Source organism: Furipterus horrens, unplaced genomic scaffold (genome assembly GCF_987537825.1).
Source record: "Furipterus horrens unplaced genomic scaffold, mFurHor1.1.pri manual_scaffold_9, whole genome shotgun sequence".
Classification (NCBI taxonomy): Eukaryota; Metazoa; Chordata; class Mammalia; order Chiroptera; family Furipteridae; genus Furipterus; species Furipterus horrens.
In genome coordinates, this window is record NW_028327179.1 from 99549804 (window position 1) to 99572505 (window position 22702).

A 22702-nucleotide genomic window follows, 5' to 3' on the forward strand; every position below is an offset into this window, starting at 1 on the left:
TTATGTGCCCAGTGTGTGTGTGTGTGTGTGTTATGTCCCTCTGTGTGTTATGTGCCCAGTGTGTGTGTGTGTGTGTTATGTCTCTGTGTGTGTTATGTGCCCAGTGTATGTGTGTGTGTGTTACATCCCTCTGTGTGTGTTATGTGCCCAGTGTGTGTGTGTGTGTGTGTGTGTGTTAGGTCTCTGTGTGTGTGTTATGTGCCCAGTGCTCTGCTAGATGCTTTGAGAGACTCCAAAATGTATAAAACTCAGATTTTGCTGAGGGGATAATATGTAATCCAGTTGGGGAAAAGACCTGTGGTCCCAAATGACGAGTGGTTGTATTCCAAAATTTTGCTTTTTAGAAGCTAGAAACATACTTCACAGCTCTGTAGTGTGGTGTCGGGTGCCCAGGCCACCCCACTGTAGCTTATTCGTTATAATAATCACATGCCTTGGGAACCCCAAGATAGGCCTGATTTAAAACACTTAACTCAGTGCACATGCCCCATGTTACATGATCAGTGTGGGGTTCTGCAACCTCACTGGCCTAGTTTGTGCCACGTGGTTCCTAGAGAGATTTGCAACGAACTTCCACTTCCAGTGATACAACAGACATAAAACGCTTCCCCTGAGAACGAAACTCTTACATTCTTCACATGTCTGGGTCCTTCTAGGCATCCAGGGCTCAGGTCAGACTTGACCTCCTCAGAGTGACACGCCCTGTCCACCCTGTCTGCAGACCCACATCTTCCTCCATCCCCATCCTCGATCTAGTTACCCTCTTTGAAAAAATTTTCATAGCATGTATCACGACCTGAAATCTTCTCCTTTTCTCCATTTGTTTATATGACAATGATGTGTCTCTTTCACTAAAATGTCCCTCCACAGTACCTCCATTCCTCGCACACATAAGTGGTCATAAATACTTTGGGATGATTGGATGGCAAATCAGAGAATAAAGCTAGGAAAAGTCTCCAAGAGAAGGCACAATTTCCAGGGCACCCAGATGGTGAGATTGATTGAGTCCTTCATATATCTAAAGAATGGGCCAGCTGAAGGGAACTAGTCAACCATGGAGGTCTGTCCAGGGCTTGACCCACTCTCTCTGGCCAACAGAAACTTACTGCAGATACAGAAAATAATGTATCAAGGGTGTAGAGACAGACATATGTGGACACAGGACACAGGTCATTCAATGGTTCAGTTATAGAACTCGCACTCTATTCCATTTCTATGTTCACCAGGCAACCTTGTGCTGAAGGTAGGTCCCCGTGTAGCTATTGGGAGACAACATGTAAGCTCAGGCTGATGCAAATGTCCAGCCCACCCATGGAAATTACTAAACGATACTCTGACTTATCCATCAGTCAGTGTCCTGAGAGTCAGCATGATTCAGCATCCCTGACTCTGAGCCTGGGACTCTGGAAGAATATTTAGATCAGATTTCAGTGTGCAAGGGAGGCAGCACCAGGCACTGTTTTGCAGTGTCATAGGCTTTTGGTGACAGTAGAACACTGACTTAGAAGGTAGAGCCAAGGAGTGAGACCATCCGGGTCCCCAGGCCAACACTGCCACTTACTAGATGTGGACTTTGGCAAGTCATTAACTTCTCAGCACCTCCAACTCCTCATTATTAGTGGTAGATAACAGCATGCATCTCACAGAGTTGTTGACTAAATGACTGAGTTCAAAGTCAAGGGCTTAGAACAGTGCCAGCCATAGGAAAAGCTCAAGGTATGCCCCTGATTGCTCTTCTTCTTTGTGTCCTGGCTCCTTAACTCACTAAGTGGTGTGGTTCCTGCTCACTCTGCTTCAGTGCCCTCTCACTGGGAACGTGAACACCATATCCAAGGGTGTCAATGGAATTAAAAGAAATGACATCATGTAAGTAAAATGCATATGCAGCCAAATACCTAGCATATAGCACGCACTCAATAACAGGCAATTTCTGACTCCTGGCCAAGATGGAGGCACAGGTAGACATGCTTTGCCTCCTTCCATAACCATAATAAGGATTATATCTAACTCAAAACAAAAAAAACAACCAGAACTACCAGAAAATTGAACTGCATGGAAGTCCAACAAAGACAAAAAGAAGCAATGCTCATGCAAACAGGTAGGAGGGGTGGAGTCAGAGCCTAGAGGATGAGGTGTGCTGGCTGTGGTGGCAGCAACGCAGTGCCTGTGGCCAGCCATCAGAAAGAGTAGTCACACATTATAAAAGCCAGGAGGGACACCTGAGGAGTGATCCCAGACCCAGGCCAGAGCCCGAAGCTCATGGTTCCAGCACTGGGAAAACAAAGCCTCATTGCTTCCAGCTGTGAAAACCAGTGGGGGCTGGGGCAGAGGAAGAAACTGCCTGTCTCTCAGGAGAGTCTGTTTAGAGGCCCTAGAATACCACAAACCCACCCACTCTGGGAACCATCACCAGGGCAACAGCTAGAGTGGCACCAGTCACGTCTGGGAAAAAGGTGAAGTGAATGGAAAAGGAATGAGTGCTGAGCAAGCATCATTGTTCCCTCTCAGACTCCTCACCCACATACGGTACCACAACGTGGTGAAATGGGTCACACTGTACTGATGAATACCTAAGGCTCAGCCCCTTACAGTGTAACAGGTGCAACAGCTCTACCTAAGACACAGAGGCAAACACAGGAGCCTCTCGAGTTGAGGAGACAGAGAAGTATGGCCCAAAAGGGGGAATGGATCAAGATTCCAGTGGGAGAACTAAGCAACTAGGAGATAACAGACACAGAGTTCAGAACAGTGGTGATAACAATGCTCACAGACTTGACAGACGTGATTGAGTACAGCAAATGCACAAGGGAAGAAGTGAAGGCTATGCTAAATTAAACAAAGGATAATCCACATGAAACCAATGGTGAAGGGAAGGAAGTCAGGGTTCAAATCAGCAATTTGGAACATAAGGAAGAAAACAACAGTCAACCAGTACAGAATGAGGAAACAAGAATTGAAAAAAACTAGGAGAGGCTTAGGAACCTTTGGGACTTTAAACATACCAACATCCAAATTATAGGAGTGCCAGAAAGAGAAGAGGAAGAGCAAGAAATTGAAAACTCATGTGGAAAAGTAATGAAGGGAAACTTCACAAGTTCAGTGAAGGAAATAGACATACAAGTCCAGGAAGGACAGAGTCCCAAACAAGCTAGACCCAAAGAGGACCACACCAAGACACATCACAATTAAAATGCCAAAGATGAAAGATAAAGAGAGAATCTTAAAAGCAGCAAGAGGAAAGAAGAGCGTTACCTACAAAGAAGTTCCCATAAGACTATCAGCTGATTTCTCAGAAGAAACTTTGCAGGCAAGAAGTATTCAAAGTGATGAAAAGCAAGGACCTATAACCAAAATTACTCTAGCCAGCAAAGCTATCATTTAGAATGGAATGGCAGGCAGATAAAGTGCTTCCCAGACAAGGTAAAGTTAAAAGAGTTCATCATCACCAAGCCCTTATTATATGAAATGTTAAAGGGACACATTTAAGAAAAAGAAGATCAAATCTATGAACATTAAAATGACAACAAACTCATTACTATCAACCAATGAATCTAAAAAAACAAACAAAGCAAACAAGCAGAACAGGAGCAGAATCGTAGGTATGGAGATCATGTGGAGGGTTGTCAGCTATGAGGGGGTAAGGGGGAGAAATGGGGAAAATGTGCAGGGACTAAGAAGCATAATCGGTTGGTACAAAATAGACAGGGGGACGTTAAGAATAACATAGGAAAGGGTGAAGCCAAAGAACTTATATGCATGACCTACGGACACGAACTAAGCGGGGGGTGGGGGGTATTGCTGGAGGGAAGGGGGGGTACCGGGCAGAGAGAGGCAAGGGGGAAAAAATTGGGAGAACTGTAATAGCATAATCAATAAAATATACTTAAAATTTTTTTAAAAAACAGGCAGTTTCTTATTTTCATTTGTCTTTGCTTTGGCAAGGTCCTCGTCTTAAACTGCAATTAATTCACCAAGGTAGATGTCTCCTTGTTATCTCTGAGAAGCCACCCATTTGTCCTTTCCCAAGCACACTCAGATTTTGACACACGTCTTTGAATAAACTTTTTTTTTAGGAGTTCAAGTGGCAGTGGCAAGATTTATTAAAGCGCAAGAACACTCTCGGAGAGTAGGCAGGCTCACAGAATAACTGCTGAATAAACTTTTAAATGAGGTTTACAATTATTCCCATCGGTGGCAGTGGTATCAGAGGAGTCAGTGTACTCTTAGTACATGTACCCTGTCATCTGTACAGTGATTGAAAGAAACATGCAGAAGCCCTGGCTGGGCAGCTCAGGTGGTGAGAGCGTCCTCCCAATATGCCGCGGTTGTGGGTTCTATCCTGTCAGGGCACGTACAAGAATCAACCGATGAATGCATGAATAAATGGAAGAACAGACCAGTGTTTCTCTCTCTCCCCCTTCCTCTCTGTCTCTCTAAAAATCAATAAACAAGCAAATAAATAAATAAACCCTGCAGAGCTGAATGTGACCTGAGACATTATCTCACCTCCACCCTCATTTTCAGTGACAGAAAAGTATTCTTTTAACCTCAAATAGTTAAGATGCTTGAAAATATTTACCTTGACCTTTAAATGTTCTATTGTGATGTATAGCATATGTATTAGCATATATATGCCCAAACATTTTTTTATTCAAGAAAGTTTACCGGTCACAGCTTTATTCCACTTAGTAGAGATGCTTTCTATTCTGTTCCCTTTACTGTCCTGCAAGTCTCTAGACATCGACAGCAGGGACCACGTCCTTTGTGTACCTTCCTGGGGGGGGGGGGGTAGGGGGGGAGCATGCCGCACTAGGCTTGCAGGTCAGTGAGGATGCGAGCATGAACACCTTGGCTCAAGCTGCAGCCCCTGCTGCGTGCATGTGTGTGGTGTGGACATCTGGTAACTTGGTCAGCTTAGCGCTTCTTTCCTCTAGGCCTGTCACCTTGTTCCCTTTGGGGGCCTCTCCAGTTCTGAAAGGACATATGAGACGTCCTTAGTAGCCCTGGCCGGGTGTCTGAGTTGTTGGGAGCATTGGTCTGCACACCAGAAGGTTGCGGGTTTGATCCCTGGTCGGGGAGCGAACAGGAGGCAACGATCGATGTTTCTCTCTCTCCCCCTTCCTCTGTCTCTAAAAATCAATAAGAACATATCCTGGGGTGAGGATGTTTTTTTAAAAAAAAGCTCTTAGCAGTGAATGCCTCTCAACAGGGGATCAGGCAGGAAAGCAATCGATGTTTCTCTCCCCCTTCCTCTGTCTCTAAAAATCAATAAAAACATATCTTTGGGTGAAGATTAAAGAAAGAAAAAAAAAAAGAAATGAAGCTCTTAGCAGTGGACGCTTCTCCACAGGTGATCCAGCAGGAAAGTTTCAGTCTTCTTGGTGTCTTTTTTTTAACCATTTGAATTTTTACTGCATGCATTTTTTAAGTTAAACGTTAATTTTAATGAACACATCAGAAGGAAAATAAAAATCCACCTTAAAGCAGGCCCTTCCGAAAGCGGACGGCAGGGTCCACACGCCAGGTCCCTGCTGCCTGGGAGAGGCCCCTGCAGTGGCATCACCTTTGATCAGTTCCAGGGCAGAGGTCACTCTAGCACTCACCTGGGGCAAGCGTGAGGCTAGAGTGACATCTGGCACAGCCGAGGGGTGCTAGGGGTCCAGGGACCCCCGAGACTAGGACGCAGGAACTAGGTACTAAATATTGGCCCTCTAACTTGCTAAGTCACTAAACCTCTTTGGGAATCAGCTCCTTGAGGGCAAAATAAAGATACGTTTCCAAAAGGTTCTCAGACCCATGTCCCGGCGATTTCTCCTTAATAGTCCAAAACAAACAAAAAATCTGTTGGTCTTGTTTACCATGACATCGATTACGAAGTTTGATTTTCTACATGTGCCTCTGAAAAGCAGACTACTGCCCCCTCCCCACCGAAACAAACACTGGATAGAGGGTCCCTTCTACTCTAATAAAAGTCCATTGAACTTGTCTGTGTTTAATTTCTCAACTCGTTTTCTTAAGATCTGCCTCCTTCAAAAAGAACGACGGGGGAAAAACCCCGAGTGTTGGATTCCAGTCCAGGGAGGCCTCCCGGTGCGAAGCCACGCTGCAGCCCCCTCGGCCCAATGAACACGCTAGTCTGCGATCTGGACACCTTTTATTTAATTTCAAGAATTCCCTTTGCACAGCAGAAAGGGGTCTGAGGAAGCCAAGCTGCGCGGACGAGGGAGGAAGCAGAGAGCTCACAAATGTGCTCCCGGCTCGGGGAGCAATGGGCTGGATGGGCGGAGCAGGAAAAGTCATTCTCGACACAAACAAGGGTCCTGGGGCATGCCACCCCACCCCAGTGCCCGGCCATGCAAGACGCAGAAATGGAGACTGTGGCCGCGCAGGACCATGGAGCATTGCACCAACACGAGGGGGTCCTTCGGCGCCTCCGGGGGCGCCCGCGGGGTCTGGAGCAGAGGTCTGTGTCCGTGTCCACGAGCATGGTCAGTGAACAGATAGCACCGGTGGGAGGCTCAGGGCAGGGGACAGACTGAGGCTCTGGGCCTCTAGCACCCGCTTGCCTGGCCCTCCTGGGAAGACTCACTTCCCCGATGGCAGCCCCTGCAGCGCGCGCCTCGCTCTCACCCCTTGGCCCTGGGGACACTGGAGTCAATAATCGGGGTGAGGTCTGACCCAGGGCACAGCTGCCTCTGGAGGGCCGGGTCACTGCTGCCTGCAGGGACAGCATGTGCTGCACCATATTGAGGGACTTGGGGTGGGCGGGGCCGGCTGGGGGCGGGGCCCGGGGCCTCAAAAGTACCCACTAGGAAGAGCCTTCCAGAAGCACAGCCTGGGGTGCGCTGTGGCCAACTGTTCCCCGTTCCCGGTTACCCCACAAGGGATGGGGGGGTCCCCTGGGTGCTTCTGATTAGTTTTGGTAGGTCAGGGGCAAGGGAGAGGCCAGAGGTCTGTCCCTCAGACATCGGAGGTAGGCAGTGTGTGTGGTGGGGGCACCGCGCTGGGGTCGGGAGCCCTGGTCCCAGCTCTGCCTCGCTCGCGTGTGATCTGGGCTGAACCCTCCGACCTGCATCTCCTTTCCTTGGCTACCAAGTCAGGCAAACCCTACCCCACCCACCGCAGAGGGATAGGCTAAGGGTGAAAGTACATAACAGATAGAAAACACGTTTAAAAAAGTACAAAGCGCCATTGAAACGCGAGGCAGTGTTGTCGCCATAGAGGTGGTTGGTAACCCCGCCTTAGCACGTCCCTCTGCTCGGCCACACCTCCGCTTCCCTCTCCGCCTCTCAGGCTTAGAACCTGAGTTCCTGACCCCAGGCTTCCCAGACTCCCTAGTTGCTTCCCCTGATCACCATCTGTGACCCCAGTGGCCAAATGGGCACTCCAGGTGTCTGAAGGGGGCGCCCGGAGCCCCTCGTCACTGTCTCTCTGGCACCTTCCCCGCGGGAAGCCGCTCAGCCGGCCCCTTGGTCCACTCTATGAGATGACCCGGACAGGTCTAGGGGACCCCTGGCCAACCACCGGGAACCCTGTTTAGAGTGCAAATCCTATTCCCGATTTCCAGCACGTGGCGGGTGGAGGGAGGGAAGGCGCACCGGGAGCCCCGGGCAGGATGGAGGGTGGTCAGGCCGCCCCCAGGCCCGCCGCCCCCGGGCTCCTGCCGCAGGGCCTTCCCTCCCCCAGCCCAGCCCTAGTCTCGCTCCGGCGGCGCCTGCAGGGGCCGCGGGGCCCCGAGGCCCGGGCCAGCGCTGTGCACGCGCAGGTGGTCCTTGAGCGACTCCTTGTAGCGGAAGCTCTTGCCGCACTCGCCGCACGTGTAGGGCCGCTCGCCGGTGTGGATGCGCTGGTGCTTGAGCAGGTTCTGCTTGCGGATGAAGCTCTTGCCGCACAGCGCGCACTGGAAGGGCCGCTCGCCCGTGTGCAGCCGCTGGTGGTTCTGCAGGTGCTCCTTGCGGCTGTACGTCTTCTCGCACTCGGAGCACTTGTAGGGCCGCTCGCCGCGGTGCGTCATCTGGTGGCGGATGAGGCCCGAGTGGCAGTTGAAGCTCTTCTCGCACTCGGCGCACTCGTAGGGCCGCTCCTTGGTGTGGCTGCGGTGGTGGATGATGAGGCTCTTGCGCACGCCGAAGCACTTGCCGCACTCCGGGCAGGAGTAGGGCTTGCTGCGCGCGCCGTGCAGGAGGCCCCGCCGGAGCCCGCCGCCCGGGCAGCAGCTGCCGCAGCCCCCGCCGCCGTCCGGGCCCCCGCCCGCGCCCCCGCCGCCGGCCTGCGCCCCGCCGGCCGCGCTGCGCTCCCCGGCCAGCGCCGGGAAGCCATCCTCCAGCAGCCCGCCTGCGCCCCGGCTCGGGGGCCCGCCCGTGCTCTCGGCCGCCGGGGCTGCGGGCAGGCTCGGCGGAGCGGGCTGGGGCGGTGGGGCCGGAGCCGCGTTCTTCACCAGCAGCAGGTTGTCACCTGGGGAGGAAGAGACGCGGAGAAATGACACTCTGACAGTGCTCTGCCCGGGACCCCACACCATCCCTGCGAGGGTGCCCAGGTCCGTAACTAATTTTCTCTGCGGCTTCGTGTGCGCCACAGGAGGCGATCGGGGCCTCGGTTTCTCTAAAAAATTGAGGGTCATTTTCCATATGCCTCTAGGGCTCCCTGACCCTCTGGCCTGCCCCAAGCCACCTGTCGGAGAGCTGGTAGCTCGCAGGTAGGACAGGAAATCATCCAGAATGCTGAGCGCAGGGTGGGGCGCTATGTGGAGGTCGCCTTCCAAGGCAGAATTGCCTGGAAATAATATGACAGACTTAACTGTATTCTGATGTTCAAGGATAACTTATCTAAGGAGAACCTCTCAACTGGAGGGAATTTGCCAGAACTGTACCCAAGGCAAAAAGCTTGCCTAGAGGCCGACGGGAATGGGCGGCAAGGGGCTGGGCCCCGCCCCCGCCCGGTGCAGCCATCTCTCCACTAGGCCAGCTGCTTTCCTCCAAAAGGAAGGGGGAAGCTCTCTGGCACACACCGTTGAAAAGCTATCCCAAAGAACATCGCCCTATTGGCAGGGGGGCAGGACCCAGGGGAGCAGCCATCCCTCTGCACAGACACCCGGGGGTCGCAGGGGCTCCCACACAGCACTCACTGGGGCCAGAGTCTAATCCGAGCTCTCCTTCCATTGAGTCACGCGGGCCCCAAGGGTACGGCTGCTCCTCCTGCTTGATCCACGACAAGATGTCATGTGCCGAGATCAGGGACTCTGTTCGTGGGAAAGAAGGCAGCCTTAGGATCTGTTCGTGCCCGCTGAGCATCCCCCCAAAGGTCCAAATCCATCACAGCGCAGCTGCTCCGCCTTGGCGGGCGCATGAAGGTTCTGGATTCTGTGTTTTACCTACTGGCGCCCCCCTCACCCCCATGCCTTCATAAGCGGGGTACCACTTGTGCTTGCTACACTTCCAGGTGGTCAGGGAGGAGGAGGCTTGTCCCAAAGTCTGGCGGCAGAGCCAGGATTAGAACCCAGGACTTGGGACTACACCCACTGAGCCCCAGAGCAGCCAGCGGGTCCAAGACACGCCAAGGGCAGCCTGGCCTGGGATGGCCCACAGGGCCGCGGGAGGAGAGGCAGGGCTTCAGAATCAGCCACAGCACAAGCAGTGAGCACGGGTTGTCAGAACTGCTCTCCATCAGGAGGCTTGGCTTTCGCTTCTGCCCTAGGGTCTCTCAGCCTCCCCACTGTCAGATGCAGAGCTGACAATCTAAAGGAAAGCTGGACTTTATATCTGATCTCCTCTTCCTGGGACAGGGGGATAGGATCAGACTTTGGGGTCCCAGCTACCGAATGAGATGGCACTGGGTTCCCCCAGGCCTGCAAGCAATGTGAACACACACACACACAGGCCCCAGGCAGGTGGGCACCCCATTATTCTCTTCTGTCCCCTTTATGCCCGGACCCACCCCAGAAGTTTTCCTGGGAGACATCTAACTAGTATTCACTCAAGAGATATTCCAGGAAATGTAAATATATTTTTACAGAAATATATGGAACTTTTAAAAACCTTTTTGGTTATATTTATTATTTTAAAATAGGTGAAGTAATTTTAGTGTTAGTTACATTGTCGCAGTCAATTATCAATTAATGACCCCTTTAGAAAAACCCTCTCTACTTCATTAAGTTGTATTCTAAAATCTGTACAAATTTGCTAACTGAGGGGCACGTATTTGAGTCCCTCAGCCCTCAGTGGCCTGCAACCCAGAGTGACTCAATTGGCTGGATTTGTCAGACTTTAGAAAAGTCAGCAGGGAGGCTGCCCGCCCTACCGGTACCCCAGAGCACCATGCTCACCTGAATTAGGGTCCGTCGGAATATCTCTCTCTGCCAGGTCCTGCTGATCCCACACACACGGGTGCTCCTCCTGTTTGATCCGGGACAGGAGGTCCTGGGCGGAGGCAGGCGAGTCTGCACGTGGAGACACACCAGCAAAGTGTCAGGGGACACAAAAATGCCCGCAAGTCTGTGCTTTGAGAAAATCTCTCACTTCGCACTTTTCCCTACAAATCAGGTATAATTAACGCATGCTAATTAATTAAAGGTTTAAGTCAGCTTGGCCTCAAATAATGGAGCTTTTGATGGGAATAAGTGGATACTGTTGGGGAGTGATGAAACAGTGACTTCGAGAAAGGGTCCTTCTGTGCTTTGGGAACTTAAGTCCTGAGAGGAGGTTCATGACTGAGTACTGAGTACTGAGCACCCCCATGGAAACAGGTATTCCATTCCCCATGTGGAGGTTTTCTAGAAAAATGACGCCTTCCAGGAAGCCTTTTTAAAAGGTTTTTAAAATTTTATTTTTAGAGAGACGGAAAGAGAGGGAACAAGAGGGAGAGAAACATCAATTGGCTGCCTCTCGAACCCAGGCATGTGCCTTGACAGGGAATCGAACCAGCGACCTTTTGCTCTGTGGGGCAATACCCAACCAACCGAGCCACACGGGTTGGAGCAGGAAGACTTTTATCGTAACCATTTTAATGGGATTTTTCTAAGATGCTTTCTGCATCTTCCTTCTGCAGAGGCCATGAAACCTCATTTACCCTCTACTCCCTCTGGGCTCTGAAAGATCTCTTTGAAGACAGAAAACCTGCAAGGCCTTGGTGGCCTCGATGACGTGGGCTGTCCTTCCCGCAGCCACGATCTCACTCACTCATGGCAGTGGGGCCCTGACTAAGGCGGATGAGGCTGGTGGGCCTCTAACCCGTGGATAAGTAAAGAGCTACTGTATGTGAACCCATCTGCTGATGGCTACTTTGGTGCATCCACTTGACTGGGCCAGAGCACCCAGATATTTGGCCAGACATTCTACAGGTTGCTGTGAAGGTACTTTTTAATGATGAAGTTCATGTGGAACCTAGTAGACTTTGAGGAAAGCAGATTGCCCTCTGTAATGAGGGTGGGCCTCTTCCAATCAGCTGAAGGCTTTAAAGAACATGCTGGCCTCCCCTAGGGAAGACGGACTTCTGCCAGCAGACCGCGTCCCCAGCCTGCTGGTCTACCCTGCAGCTTCTGGATATGCTCCACTCCACAATCACGGAAGCTTTCCCCTCCCTTCCCGGCAGGGGCGGCTACTCGGCTCGCTCACCGGTAATGGGCTCCGTGGGGATGGCTCTCTCCTCCAGGCCCCGCTGACTCCGGACACACAGCGTTTCCTCCCGCTTCACCTGAGAGGACACGTCCTGGGCGGGCACCAGGGGCTCTGCTGCTGGGGACATAAGGTCACATCATTTGGTGGCTTTTTTCTGAACGACTGTCACCTGGATGCTCTCGGGGTCAGGAGCATGGCTGGCAGCCCTTGCCAGGGAAGGGTACCGGGGTCTCATGTTCCTGCGGGTGACTATGGGGGACCCCAGTGAGCGGAAGGTCTCGGGAGCAGAGAAGCAATCAACATTCAGGACAAAGGCTGGGCCAAGGAACAAAATGTGGTGTGCGAGGCCAGGAGAGGCTTCCAGAAACAGCCTCACACCGGGGTGGGTGCTAATTAAGGCCAGACTGACGTTTGTGTAGATGTCATTTGTCCTTGTTTGTCACACCAGTCAGAAAGAGGTGGCCAGACACGGCACAGACATACACACTCACACAGAAACATGCACACACCCACACACGCGTATATAATTAGCAAGAAGCTGGACTGGGCAGAGATACCACCCAGTCCTCCGTAAGGATGCACAGCACGCATCCTCACGCATAAAGGACAGTGACATTTCCTGTACGTAGCCCCTGACACGTGACAAGAGGGCGTTTTCTTCCTGTGCTGTTCTGTGGTGTGACGCACTAGCCCGGGCAGCAGGGAGATTAGAGGGGGACTCGGAAGACGTGGTCCTGGTCTGAACTCTGCCCGCGGCCCTGCCAGTGGGTCACTTGACCTCTCTGGCCGTCTGCTCATCCCACCCAGGGAGCGCGCACAGTGGTCCTTGTCCCATGGGCACAGGGAGGGCTGACGACTCAGTGCTTTGGGTGTGAAAGGCAGCCTCAGCCGTGGACCCTGACGGCGGCAGGTTCTTAGGTTTTCACCGTGAGCACCTTTGCCACACGCGTCTCTGCCACAGGCATTTTCACGGCCCCACTAACAGGCCGCAAGGCAAGTTCAGCCGCGAGAGAGAAAACTAACAAGAAACAAAAGAGGGACATTAAGAAGGACGTAATAAAACACGACGAGTTACTACTAAAACTAAGAAGGCATGTTACAAAGAGGAAAGCACCCTGTCTTTGAGGCCTTTCACTTAGGTGCGCCCCGCACTTCGTTTGCTTTTTGGTTTGCGTCTTTGCTTGGACTGGCCTTTGCCTTTTCGCCACTGTTTGTTCCCTTGTTAAAGAGAGGTTATCAGTTTCCGATGAAGAATCAGTAACTAATGCTCTCGCAGGCTGCTGTGGACCAGTGGGCGTCTGTCATATTTGCACAGCACGGTGACCTCTTGTTGGGTGGGAGGGGTCCCTGCTCACCGAAGGATCTGCAAAGACTTTCTAGTGATCACTGTCTCGTGGAGGGTGAGAGCTGGCTTTACACATAGTTCTTATCACCCACCCAGTCTTCAAAGACCACCATGGCTCCTCGTTACCATAGAGACCACTATGAGGGCCAGGATTTCCATAGGAACAGGAGCCCCAGCCAGGCAGCTCCGCTGGTTAAAGCATCATCCCGATGCGCCAAGGCTGACGGTTCGAGCCCCGGGCAGGGCACACACAAGCATCAACCAGTAAAGCATCACTAAGTGGAAGAACACATCGGTGTTTCTCTTTCTCTCTCATAAATCCCTCAATAAAAATAAAAGTAAATTTAAACTGCAAGAACCTCATCATTGCCGAAAGGACCCCAAACTGACAACCAACTTAAATACACGAAATCTGCCAAATGTAAACCAAACTGCCAGCCAGGTATGTGATCCTTCATGGTGGAATTGCCTGTGCCCAATTGTGTGGCGACATGTATGTGGCAAAAGTTCTCACAGCAAAAATAGCAAACACGGGAACAGAGAGGTGACAGCTTTACGAAAAGGCAGAGAATACAGTTCAAGCGCCTGATTCCAAACTGTATTCTGGTCCAACACCACTCAGACCCACGAAGGGACCTCGAGGGCTGGGCTGGGACCGGCAGCCTGGCCCGTCACCGCAGTGGGCACGACACTTCAAGAGCTGGGTTCCCTCTGGCCCGAAGGTTCCTTCCCGAGTGAGGGGAAAGGCTTGGGGGGGAAGTCTGCCTGGGATGTGGGGCTCTGTGTGAGGACAGGGTGACGATACTGAGGTGACACCCAGACAGCCTCCCTTTCTACCCTCCCCTGATGCTTCCCACTGGGATGCCGCAAGCCTGCCCGGTCCCCATGTCTCTCCCTGGCTGACCTGGGCGTCCAGAGCTGCCTGGCTCTAACCCAGCGCTGGGGGGTGTTTTCAGGCCCTGAGACCTCTCCCTGGATGTAAGCGCCAAATTTCAGCAGTGGCAGAACCGGCCCCATGAGCAACTCAAGAGAAGCCCCCGTTGCCTTGGGCAGGGGTGACGGGGCTTCTCTCCCGCCCGGCCCCGGACCTGGGGGTCTTTCCAGCTGCCCTCACCTGTGTCTGGCTCCATCAGGACCTCTCTCTCTTCTGGGTCACGCTGCTCCCACACGCAAGGCTCTTCCCTGCGCTCGGCCTGGGACGGGGCCTCTGGCTTGGGCCCTGGACCCTCTGAACCTGGAAGGAGTTGGAAGGAAGGACTGAGTGAAGCTGACCACGGCGTCCCGATCCACGGTGATGGTAGAACTCCCCCCTCTCCTCTCCCCGACACCTCCCTGCCCCAGCCGACTGCCCCTCTAGGTGGTAAGCCATGATGTAAGCAGGCAATCTCTTATGAGGAACCTGAAGACGAGCCCCCAGCTCCCCCAGTCTCTGGTGTGGAACTAGCTGGTCTCGGACAGCCAACAGCAGGCTGACTGTAGCCCGTCAAGGCTGCTGGGGCGTAGCGCAGGTGACGCTAATTGCATTTCGGAACAGTGGTGGCGTTTGATTCTATAGGGATAGGCCCCGTTCCTGGCTTCTCAATTTTTATCCTGTTAGGAACCATTCTATCTTCCTAGCATCATAAACAAATCGTCCCTTGAGCTCCCGCAAACAGGAAGCACCCTGTCCAGGGGGTGGGAAGGAGGGTCCAAAGCATAGCGCACCCCTCCCCAGGACTGCTGGCCACGGAATCGGGAAGGTGTCCTCACCTAGGGACATGAAGGTCTTGTAGTTCTCCTTCACCAGGTTGTTGTAAAGCTCCTTCTGCCATTCATCCAAGTTCTTCCACTCGTCCTCAGAGAAGTAAACAGCAATGTCGACAAAAGTCACCGGAACCTGGGCCAAAGGGAGTTGTAGTCTGGCACCTCCCCCGCCTCCCCTTCCTGGGCCTCGGCACCCACCCAGCCTGAGCCCGGCCTGAGCTCTCCGGGGCGCCCCGACCTCCTTGCCCGGCCCGGTCCATTCCAGTGTGTCAGTCCACGCTATTCCTGACCTCCTCGTGCTTCCAGGACAACACTGCCTTTTCTTTTTTAAAAAGCATTTACCATGTCCTTTGTCATTTCGCTTTGAGGGGACTGAGACCTGAGCAGAGCTGGGGTCACTGTGCTTCTTTGGTGCTCAGGGTGACAGGGCTGGGTAGGTTCTCAGTGGGCATCAGTGAGCCAAGTACAGCAAGCCCCTGTCAGGAAGCCTGTATTTCTGGTCAGGTCACCTCTAGGCAGGCAGTGACATTTCTGTTACTGCCACGTCAAAGCTGAAGGCATGTGCTGCAGCTCTGCCACCTCCACAGGCTTGCTCGGTGCTGTGTCCCCAAGCATCCAGAAGCACACAGTTTCAAGCCAAGATATTTGTGGAATGTGCTGAATGGTGGTTGCCAATACTAGAAAGTTCCACTGTAGCCTGAGTCAGCCACCATTTCCTGTCCGTCCCTCGTTATTCGAGGCAGTCTGCTCTGTTATTTAAGCCGTTACTTCAGTCTGACAAGGATCCTGGCCTGTCACTCATCAGCGTGGCCTCACCTGGGACCGAATCATTCAAAATGGTTTCACTTCCGTGACTTGAGTAACAGAACTTCCCTCCCCAGACCAGAGGGCCTTACCTCCCACTACTTTCACATCTCTATTGGCCCAGCCTCTCGCCCTCTGAAATTCAACCCCACAAGCCTCTCCCAGGCCCTCACCCTCACCCGTTAGGCTCCTACCTGCACACGCAGGCCACAGGTGGCCCATGTGGCACCTGCGTGCAAATGAGAATGAGACAGCCCTCTGGGTGTCAGGCCCACGGGTGCACAGTGCGGCGGTGGGCAACGCCCTTCCATAAATAGGAAATGTCCGCCCTTGTGCCAGGTGCTCACAACCCTAAGGGTGTCCTGCACAGGTGTGACGTGCACACCTGGGTGCTGATAACAGCTCACCAGCCATCTTTGGCCACAGACCCCCTGACCCTCCAATAGACTTAGGCGAATCCCCAACCCGGGAAAACTATCGCAGACCACTTTCTTCACTTCGCTTCCCTGCTGCTAGATAAAAGTCACAACACTCTGCGGGTAACACCCTCTGTACGTTTATACCACCTGTCTCGAGGCTGCTCCGGTGGCCTCTTGCTGGCCTTGACCTCTCCTGGTCATCTGCCCCAGGAGACTTCTTTCAAACCCTTCCCCCGTCTTCCCCGGTCTATCATTGATTGCAGGGAGCTGGAGCCAGTCTCCCTTCCTTGCCCTTCTTCTTGCCAAGCCAAACCCCTCGCTGTGCGTCCTTCATTTCTCCTCCAGCCCCTTCGCCGGGTCTCGGCCCAAATAGTCCTCAGTCTCTCGTTCTCCTGGGCTTTCCCTCCAGGGCCACTCACCTCTGCCACCTCAACCAACTCTAGTCTCTCTCCACTTGGAGCATGTCCACGCGTCTTTTGACCCCTTCAAATGTGTCTAAGGACCTCCACTCTCTGGGACCACACCCTGGAAGGTCGGAGGTGGCCTCCTGCTATTACCTCTCACCCTCTCCGGCCTCTTTGAAAGGTCACACCACCTTTGTGGGATTTTCCGCCTGCCTGGCATACACGACGAGGCTGCCTCCTGCCCACACGACTCGCGTCATCCTTACGGCCTTCTTTCCCCTCCAGAGACCCAGGGTCCTGCCCTCGCTCTCCCCTGTCTCTTCACTCTTCCCTTTGCACATGACCCTCTTCGACTTTCCTTGCACCCTTCCAAGTTCACAATCCGACAGCCTTCCGAGTGGCTCCATTTAATCATCTTTTAAGTACCTCAAACTAAACGTACCCCAAACCAAGTTCATTGCCTCTCCCGACATCCCAACTCCTCTGCCTCACTTCCCCGTCCCTGTGGATGACCCAGATTCTGGAATCATGTTCTCGCAGCTGGAAACAGACCTCACTTTTGAAAACTCCGCTGTGCCAAGGCACAACAGCAGTCGGGGCCGGGGCCCGAGCCTACAGCCGGCTGGAGAGAAACACCATCCACAAATCACCTGCAAACTACTGAACAGACGCAACAGCGCTGAGAGGCACAGAGGGTCGGAGAGCCAGCAGCCCCCTTGTATCTGACCAAGGGAACGTGGCCAGGAGTCCACAGTGAGTTACAACCACCGCTGGCAACACCGATTTACATGCTCGTAGCGCTTTATGGTTGGGGGGGGTCCAAAGTATGCCCACAAATCCTCTGACAGTCCCTTCAAAGAGCAGAGCCTACTCCTCTTCCCTGTGAGTGTGGGCAGGACTTAGTGGCTTGCTTCTAAGAGAGAAAGAGAGAAGTGATGGCGTGTGGCTTCTGAGACCAGGTCGTAAGCCACACGGCAGCTCCTGTCCTGGTCTCTCCTGGACTCACTCCCACTGGGGGAAGCCCGCTGCCATGTCGGAAGGAGGCCCAAGCAGCCCGCGGGTGGCCCACCTGGGGAGGAACTCGGGCTTCCTGCCAACAGCCTAGCAAGCGAGCCACCCTGGAGGGATGCCCCCGCCTCCGCCAGGCCTTCAGGGGACTGGAGCCCCAGGCGACAGCTTGAGTCTAACTTCCTGAGCCAGAGCCACGTGCCTAAGCTGGCCCTGAATGCCTAACCCACAGGCAGTGCGCAATAACAAATAATTATTCCTTTAGGCTGCTAAGTCGGGGGACAGCTTGTTACCCAGCGACAGAGAACTAATACCTAGTGCTGTCCCATCAGCAAAACCAGGGCATCCCCACAACTCCGTGCCCCGAAGCACATCGTCACCTTCATCTTCCAGATGAGGACACTGAAGCTCAGAGAGACCCGCTGGGGATGCCCTAAACTCTTACTTACTTAAGACTTCACTTCCTTCAGAGGCCAAGCCGGACTCCACGCCCGCATCCCCGATTCCGGACCCCACTGCCACCCCACCGTTCTGTGCGGGCACGGGTCAGCTCAAGGGTCCTGACGCCGGACTCAACCACAGACACGCAACGGGGCCACAGAGGAACAGAGCGCCAAGGCGAATGGTCGCCGGGATGAGGAAAAGGGCCACGTGTGGAAAAGCCGTCCTGGGAGCCAGGCCCCGTGGGCCGCGGCGGCAGGGTCCGTTTTCGGGAGGAACCAGGCCACGGCTCCAGCTCGGCTCTGGGCGGCCTCAGCGGGCCTCTGACGGACAACTCCCCAGGCAGCCACCGGGCACTTGCCGCCCCTGCAGATGCAGACGGGGACAGCCCGCTGCCCGACGCGGCGTGAGTGCTCACGGCGGGTATTTCTGCACGCCGACTAGAACCAGGGACTGTTACGGGCACAGAGGCGCAGCAGGGAACCAAGCAGAACTCGCACTGCGGTCAGAGACAACCAGCCGAGGAGACAAAAGCAGAAGTGACTGTTGAAGACGCCTGAGGGCGTCAGGGCTCGGAGAACACAGGGCAGGGACGGAGCAGGGCGTGTGCCGGGGCTGGGAGCCTCGGCGCTGCCCCGGCCGCAGGAGGCCACCCGGATCAGCTGAGGACAGGGCAGACCTTGGGGGAACCCACGGGGAAGGAAGAACTTTTCGGTGGAGGGAGGTCCCGGGGGGGATGGGCAGCGTGCTGGCAGACGCAGGCGGCCACTGTGCCGGGGAGGAGCGGGCCAGGGGGTGGAGTGGGCGTGAGGCCTGAAAGGTGGTCCGAGGGGGGGCCTAATGCTGAACCAGGTGGGCAGTCTGGGCGGGTTTTAAGCAGAGGGGTAGTATTTGTGGTTGGTATTTTAAAAGGATCCCTCTGGCCGCTCTGCTGAGAACAGAGTGGGTACGGGGTGGGGCAAGGACGGGGACCAGGACGGGGACGAGGAGATCAGGAAGGAGGCCACGGCAATGATCAGCTGAGAGGTGATGGCGGTGGCGGCGGTGGAGGTGGCGGTAATGGTCGGACTATGGATGTTGTTTTGAAGAAAGGCGAAGGTATTTACTAAGCAGTGGAAGCGGGTGTGCGGGGGGCAGGCGTGAGGCCCACAGGCGGCCTCTGGCCTCGGCAAAGGGAAGGAAGGAGGGTCTTTGCCGGAGGTGAGAACGGTTGTGGGCAGGACCGGTGTCAGGTCGGGGACCAGCTCCGACGGCTCACGTTAAATCTCAGACGTTCACTGACACCCCGAGGGAGACGCTGAATGTGAGTGTGGGCGAGACCCGGAGAGGGGCAGGGAGGAAAGGACGGCATCCAGGAGCGGGGCGCACACCGGCGGTGTCTCCCACGCTGGGGCACACGCAGGCGTGCGGGACAGAGCACAGAGAACGAGCTGGAGTTCCGACAGAGCCCGGCCCATTGGTGCCAAGAGGAAAACCTGAACATGACAGACACCCAGACATCCCAGGGAGCGTAAACACTCAAAGACAGAAACATGCAGGTTCTGTGGGGGCCAGGTGGAGGCCAGCTCACGGAGGGAGAATGTTCCAGACCTAATGTGAGAGAGAAACATCAATCAGTTCCTCTCGTAGGCACCCCGGCCAGGGACTGAACCCGCAACCCAGGCATGTGCCCTGACCGGGAATTGAACTGGCGACTTCTCGCTCTGCAGGACGATGCTCCAAACAACTGAGCCACACCAGTCAGGGCTAAGAAGACACTTTAAATTAAACAACAGGGAGCCAGAGAAGTTTGTGAGGAGGACGGACAAAATAAAATCAAGGGTTTGTTCATTCACCCCTGGGGACCACTACATACCTTGGGGACCTGCCCCTTGCTGCCCGGAGGCAGCCGCAGGACCCAGAAGTTCCTGTTTCTCAGCAGGTTCTCCATGTTCTCCAGCCGCCGCTGCAGCAGCCCGTACTCCTGCAGCAGCGTCCCCAGCACGGCCCACTTGCTCTCCATGTGGTTCCCGAACTCCACGGCCGTCTTCTCGCAGTCGGCCAGCTTCTTCTCGGCGGTCCCTGTTCGTCCCTCCAGATTTAGCAGCTGGCTGGCCTGGGCATCCACCTTCCTCTCCACGGCCTGGATGGCGGCCACCACGGTCCAGAGCGAGATCTCTGCCGTGGGCAGCTGGGGCTCTCTCATCACGCGGTCAGGGAAGACGGGCGCCCTGTCCGGGAAGGGCGGGAACTGAAAAGGCATCGGTCGCCGGGCGTCCATGTCCCATTCTTGAGCCTGGGTGCAGAGGGAGAGAGGGACAGCCCGAGATGAGACCCTGTGTGCCTAAGAGCACAACTAATTAAATGCCACAAGTTCTCTTTCTTCTGCCAAGCCCCCGCCTCTCAGGCTCTGGTGTGCATGACTGTCTGCAGCAATAGCTCCAGCGGCCACCCAACCTCCCCGTTTCCTGCGTGCAGGAGTCAGGCTGGCCTCACGTGTCACCCACCTTCACCTTGGGCCTAAAATGTCCTGTATGACCTTCTTTGAATAGAACAGCTCTTTTCCTCGAGGGCAAGCTTAACGATGAACTCTTCAGAGCAGCCTAGTGTTTTCCATTTCAAAGTAAGAATTTTTATGTATGTCATCTGAGCCCGATCTTCCCAGCAAAACCTGAGCAGCTCAGGGCACTAACGATTATGTCTGCTTTAAAGAGGGTGAACTGAGGCACAGAGAAGCGGATGGTCATTCTATAGCACCTCTCCTCACTGCCACCTGGAGCGGCTCTAGGTGCTGCTGACACCCTCCCAGCAGGGTGGCACCAAGGGGGACACCAGGGAGGCCAAGCGAGAGCACAGACGAGCAGCCTTTTTCCCATAAAGAACTGTTGATTCTTATTTCCAAAACGAAAATAGGTTTGCCAAAAATGTCACTCACTGAGGAGGAAAGGACGGGACATCTCTAAATGGAAAAGGAGACCTCTCAGCTCCCTCCCTGTCTCCTGGGGAGGGGTACGCCATGCCTCCCCCAGCCACCCGGCTCTAGGCCCTCACCCTGGTAGGCCAAGCGTCATGGTTGCAGATAAGACAGCCAAGCCCTATAACCAAGTGAGGGTGGTGGCCATTCACTGGTGACCTGGGAACTTGCCCCATATCGTGCCAGCACCCAGGGCTTGCTGGACAACGGCAGGTATAGCAACGGCCTCCCCTGGCCACCAGGGACAGAAGAGGCCCTCAGGCTGGGCAAAGCAGAGACCTGCTGCTTAGAGGTGACCTGGGCAGGCCCGGGACAGGCACGCCAAATGCCCTCTCTAACTCAGACCAGCTGTGACAGCCCCAGAGGGAATCACTGACACGGGAGGAAGAGGACTGGGGCTCTGGGCCCCAGGCCCTGCTAAGTAAGGGGTGACAGTATTTCCATCAAAGCTGGGCACGTGAGCTCGTTCAGGCTTCCCTGCTGTCTGGCCACAGAAGGCGACAAGAGCTGACAAGTTTAGGAAGTCTCCAGGCCCAGACAACTTTTCTGAGGTTTGGAGACCTGACACCGAGGAATGATCACAGGGCTCCCGGCTGAGACCGGGCCATCGGCAGGGGGCTCTGGGGGTCCCGCCCGCCCAGGGCCTGCTCCCACTCTCTCCTCCGGGCCTCTCTCGGCGGCCTTTGTAAGCAATTCCGGAGCGCAGGCTCCCACACGCGCCTGCACGCTGCGGTCCTCGCGGGGCTTTGAGAAAGAAATGACCGTGCCTCCTCGCACCCCCAAGACGCTGATTTAACTGGGCTGGGCTGAGGCTTGGGCGGCAGGAGTCTTAGGAGTTGCTCAGGTGATTAGAATGTGCAGCCAAGTTTGCCAACCGCCGGAGAGAAGGCAAAGTCACCTCCCAACGGCCCCGTCACAGCGGGTGCAAGGGAGAAGTGAATTACTCGTCGCACTTGGTCAAAGATGGAAATACATTTAAAACAGCTTTCGTCAAAGTGGCTACCGTGTAAGCCTGCGGCGGCGGCCCGGCTGCTGCCCGCAACCCTCCTGCACGGCGGAGGGGCGCCCGGCCGGTGCAGACGCGGTTACGGCTGCGCCAGGTGCCGGGAACCACGCGTTCCGGGCGCCTCGCCCCGCGAGGCCTCCGCCAGGCACCGGTCCCGGGCCCGGCCGGCACGCGGCCTCGGGGGCCTGCGTCTCGGCGGCGCGCGGGCCCGGCCGGCCAGGGCGCCGGGGATCGGGGCCGGGCCTGCCACGGGGCCCGCGGCGCCCGCCTGCCAGGCTCGCCCGCCCGGGGCCTGCGCCTCCGCGCCCGCACGCCCAGGGCCCTCGGTGCCCGCAGCCCCGCAGCCCCGCCCCCACGGCAGGCGGCGCGGCCATGGCGTTGGGCTGGGGCTGCACCCACCTGCATGGGCGGCATTCCCTCGGCCATTTCCCCGCGCAGCGCCGGCTCCTGGTGGCAGACCTCCTCCGGGGGCAGAGCCTGGGCCCAGCTCCAGCTCCCGCTGTCCAACCCCAGGCCCTGAATGCCCAGCTGCTGAGGCTGCGGCCGTGTTGACACAAACTGCATCCTGGGAGTGCTGTTCCCTGCTCGGGCCGGCCAGGGAGAAGAAGAACGGTTTCCAGGCGCCTTCCCCCTCGCCGGGACCGGACAGCTCCATCTACAGCCCGTAGGAGCAAACAGTCCCTTTTGGAGGCGCTCCCCGCCCCTCCCCAGCCAGCGCGCCAGCCAATGGCTTCCGAGCTCCTGCCCGCCTGCGGGACCAACGCGGCCACTCCCTGGCCAGGGCCACCGCCACCCTAAAGTGGCCCCGGGCGGGTATGCTCGTCAGCGCCCTCCAGTCTGGGATGGCCTGCCTTGGCGTCCCAAACAATGCAGGGAACTGATTTCCGCCAATGCTGCAGATGTATCGGGCATCCCAACGAAAATGGTGTCTGATCCTTTAAAAATTTTTGCAAAAATAATCGTGTCT

General features: G+C 55.2%; 1 protein-coding gene across 1 annotated transcript; it reads right to left on the bottom strand.

Moving 5' to 3' along the window:
- Positions 1–6253: 6253 nt before the first annotated feature.
- ZNF282 (zinc finger protein 282) lies at positions 6254–22475 on the bottom strand. The gene is made up of 8 exons (XM_090287639.1): positions 22135–22475; positions 19632–20051; positions 14707–14833; positions 14072–14191; positions 11610–11729; positions 10322–10435; positions 9125–9238; positions 6254–8454 (listed from the first exon to the last, which is right to left on the bottom strand). Exons 1-8 carry the CDS (start codon positions 22297–22299, stop codon positions 7694–7696), a joined length of 1941 nt encoding a protein of 646 aa, XP_090143765.1. The 5' UTR covers positions 22300–22475; the 3' UTR covers positions 6254–7693.
- Between the last annotated feature and the right edge of the window lie 227 nt (positions 22476–22702).

Coding starts and splice junctions, on each gene's coding strand:
- ZNF282 (XM_090287639.1), bottom strand. CDS start 22,299: ATGCAGTTTGTGTCAACACGGCCGCAGCCTCAGCAGCTGGGCATTCAG. Junction 14,834..19,631: donor GCAAGGGGCAGGTCCCCAAG/GTATGTAGTGGT, acceptor CCTTTGGCCCAG/GTTCCGGTGACTTTTGTCGA. Junction 9,239..10,321: donor TCCGACGGACCCTAATTCAG/GTGAGCATGGTG, acceptor TCCCACGAACAG/AGTCCCTGATCTCGGCACAT.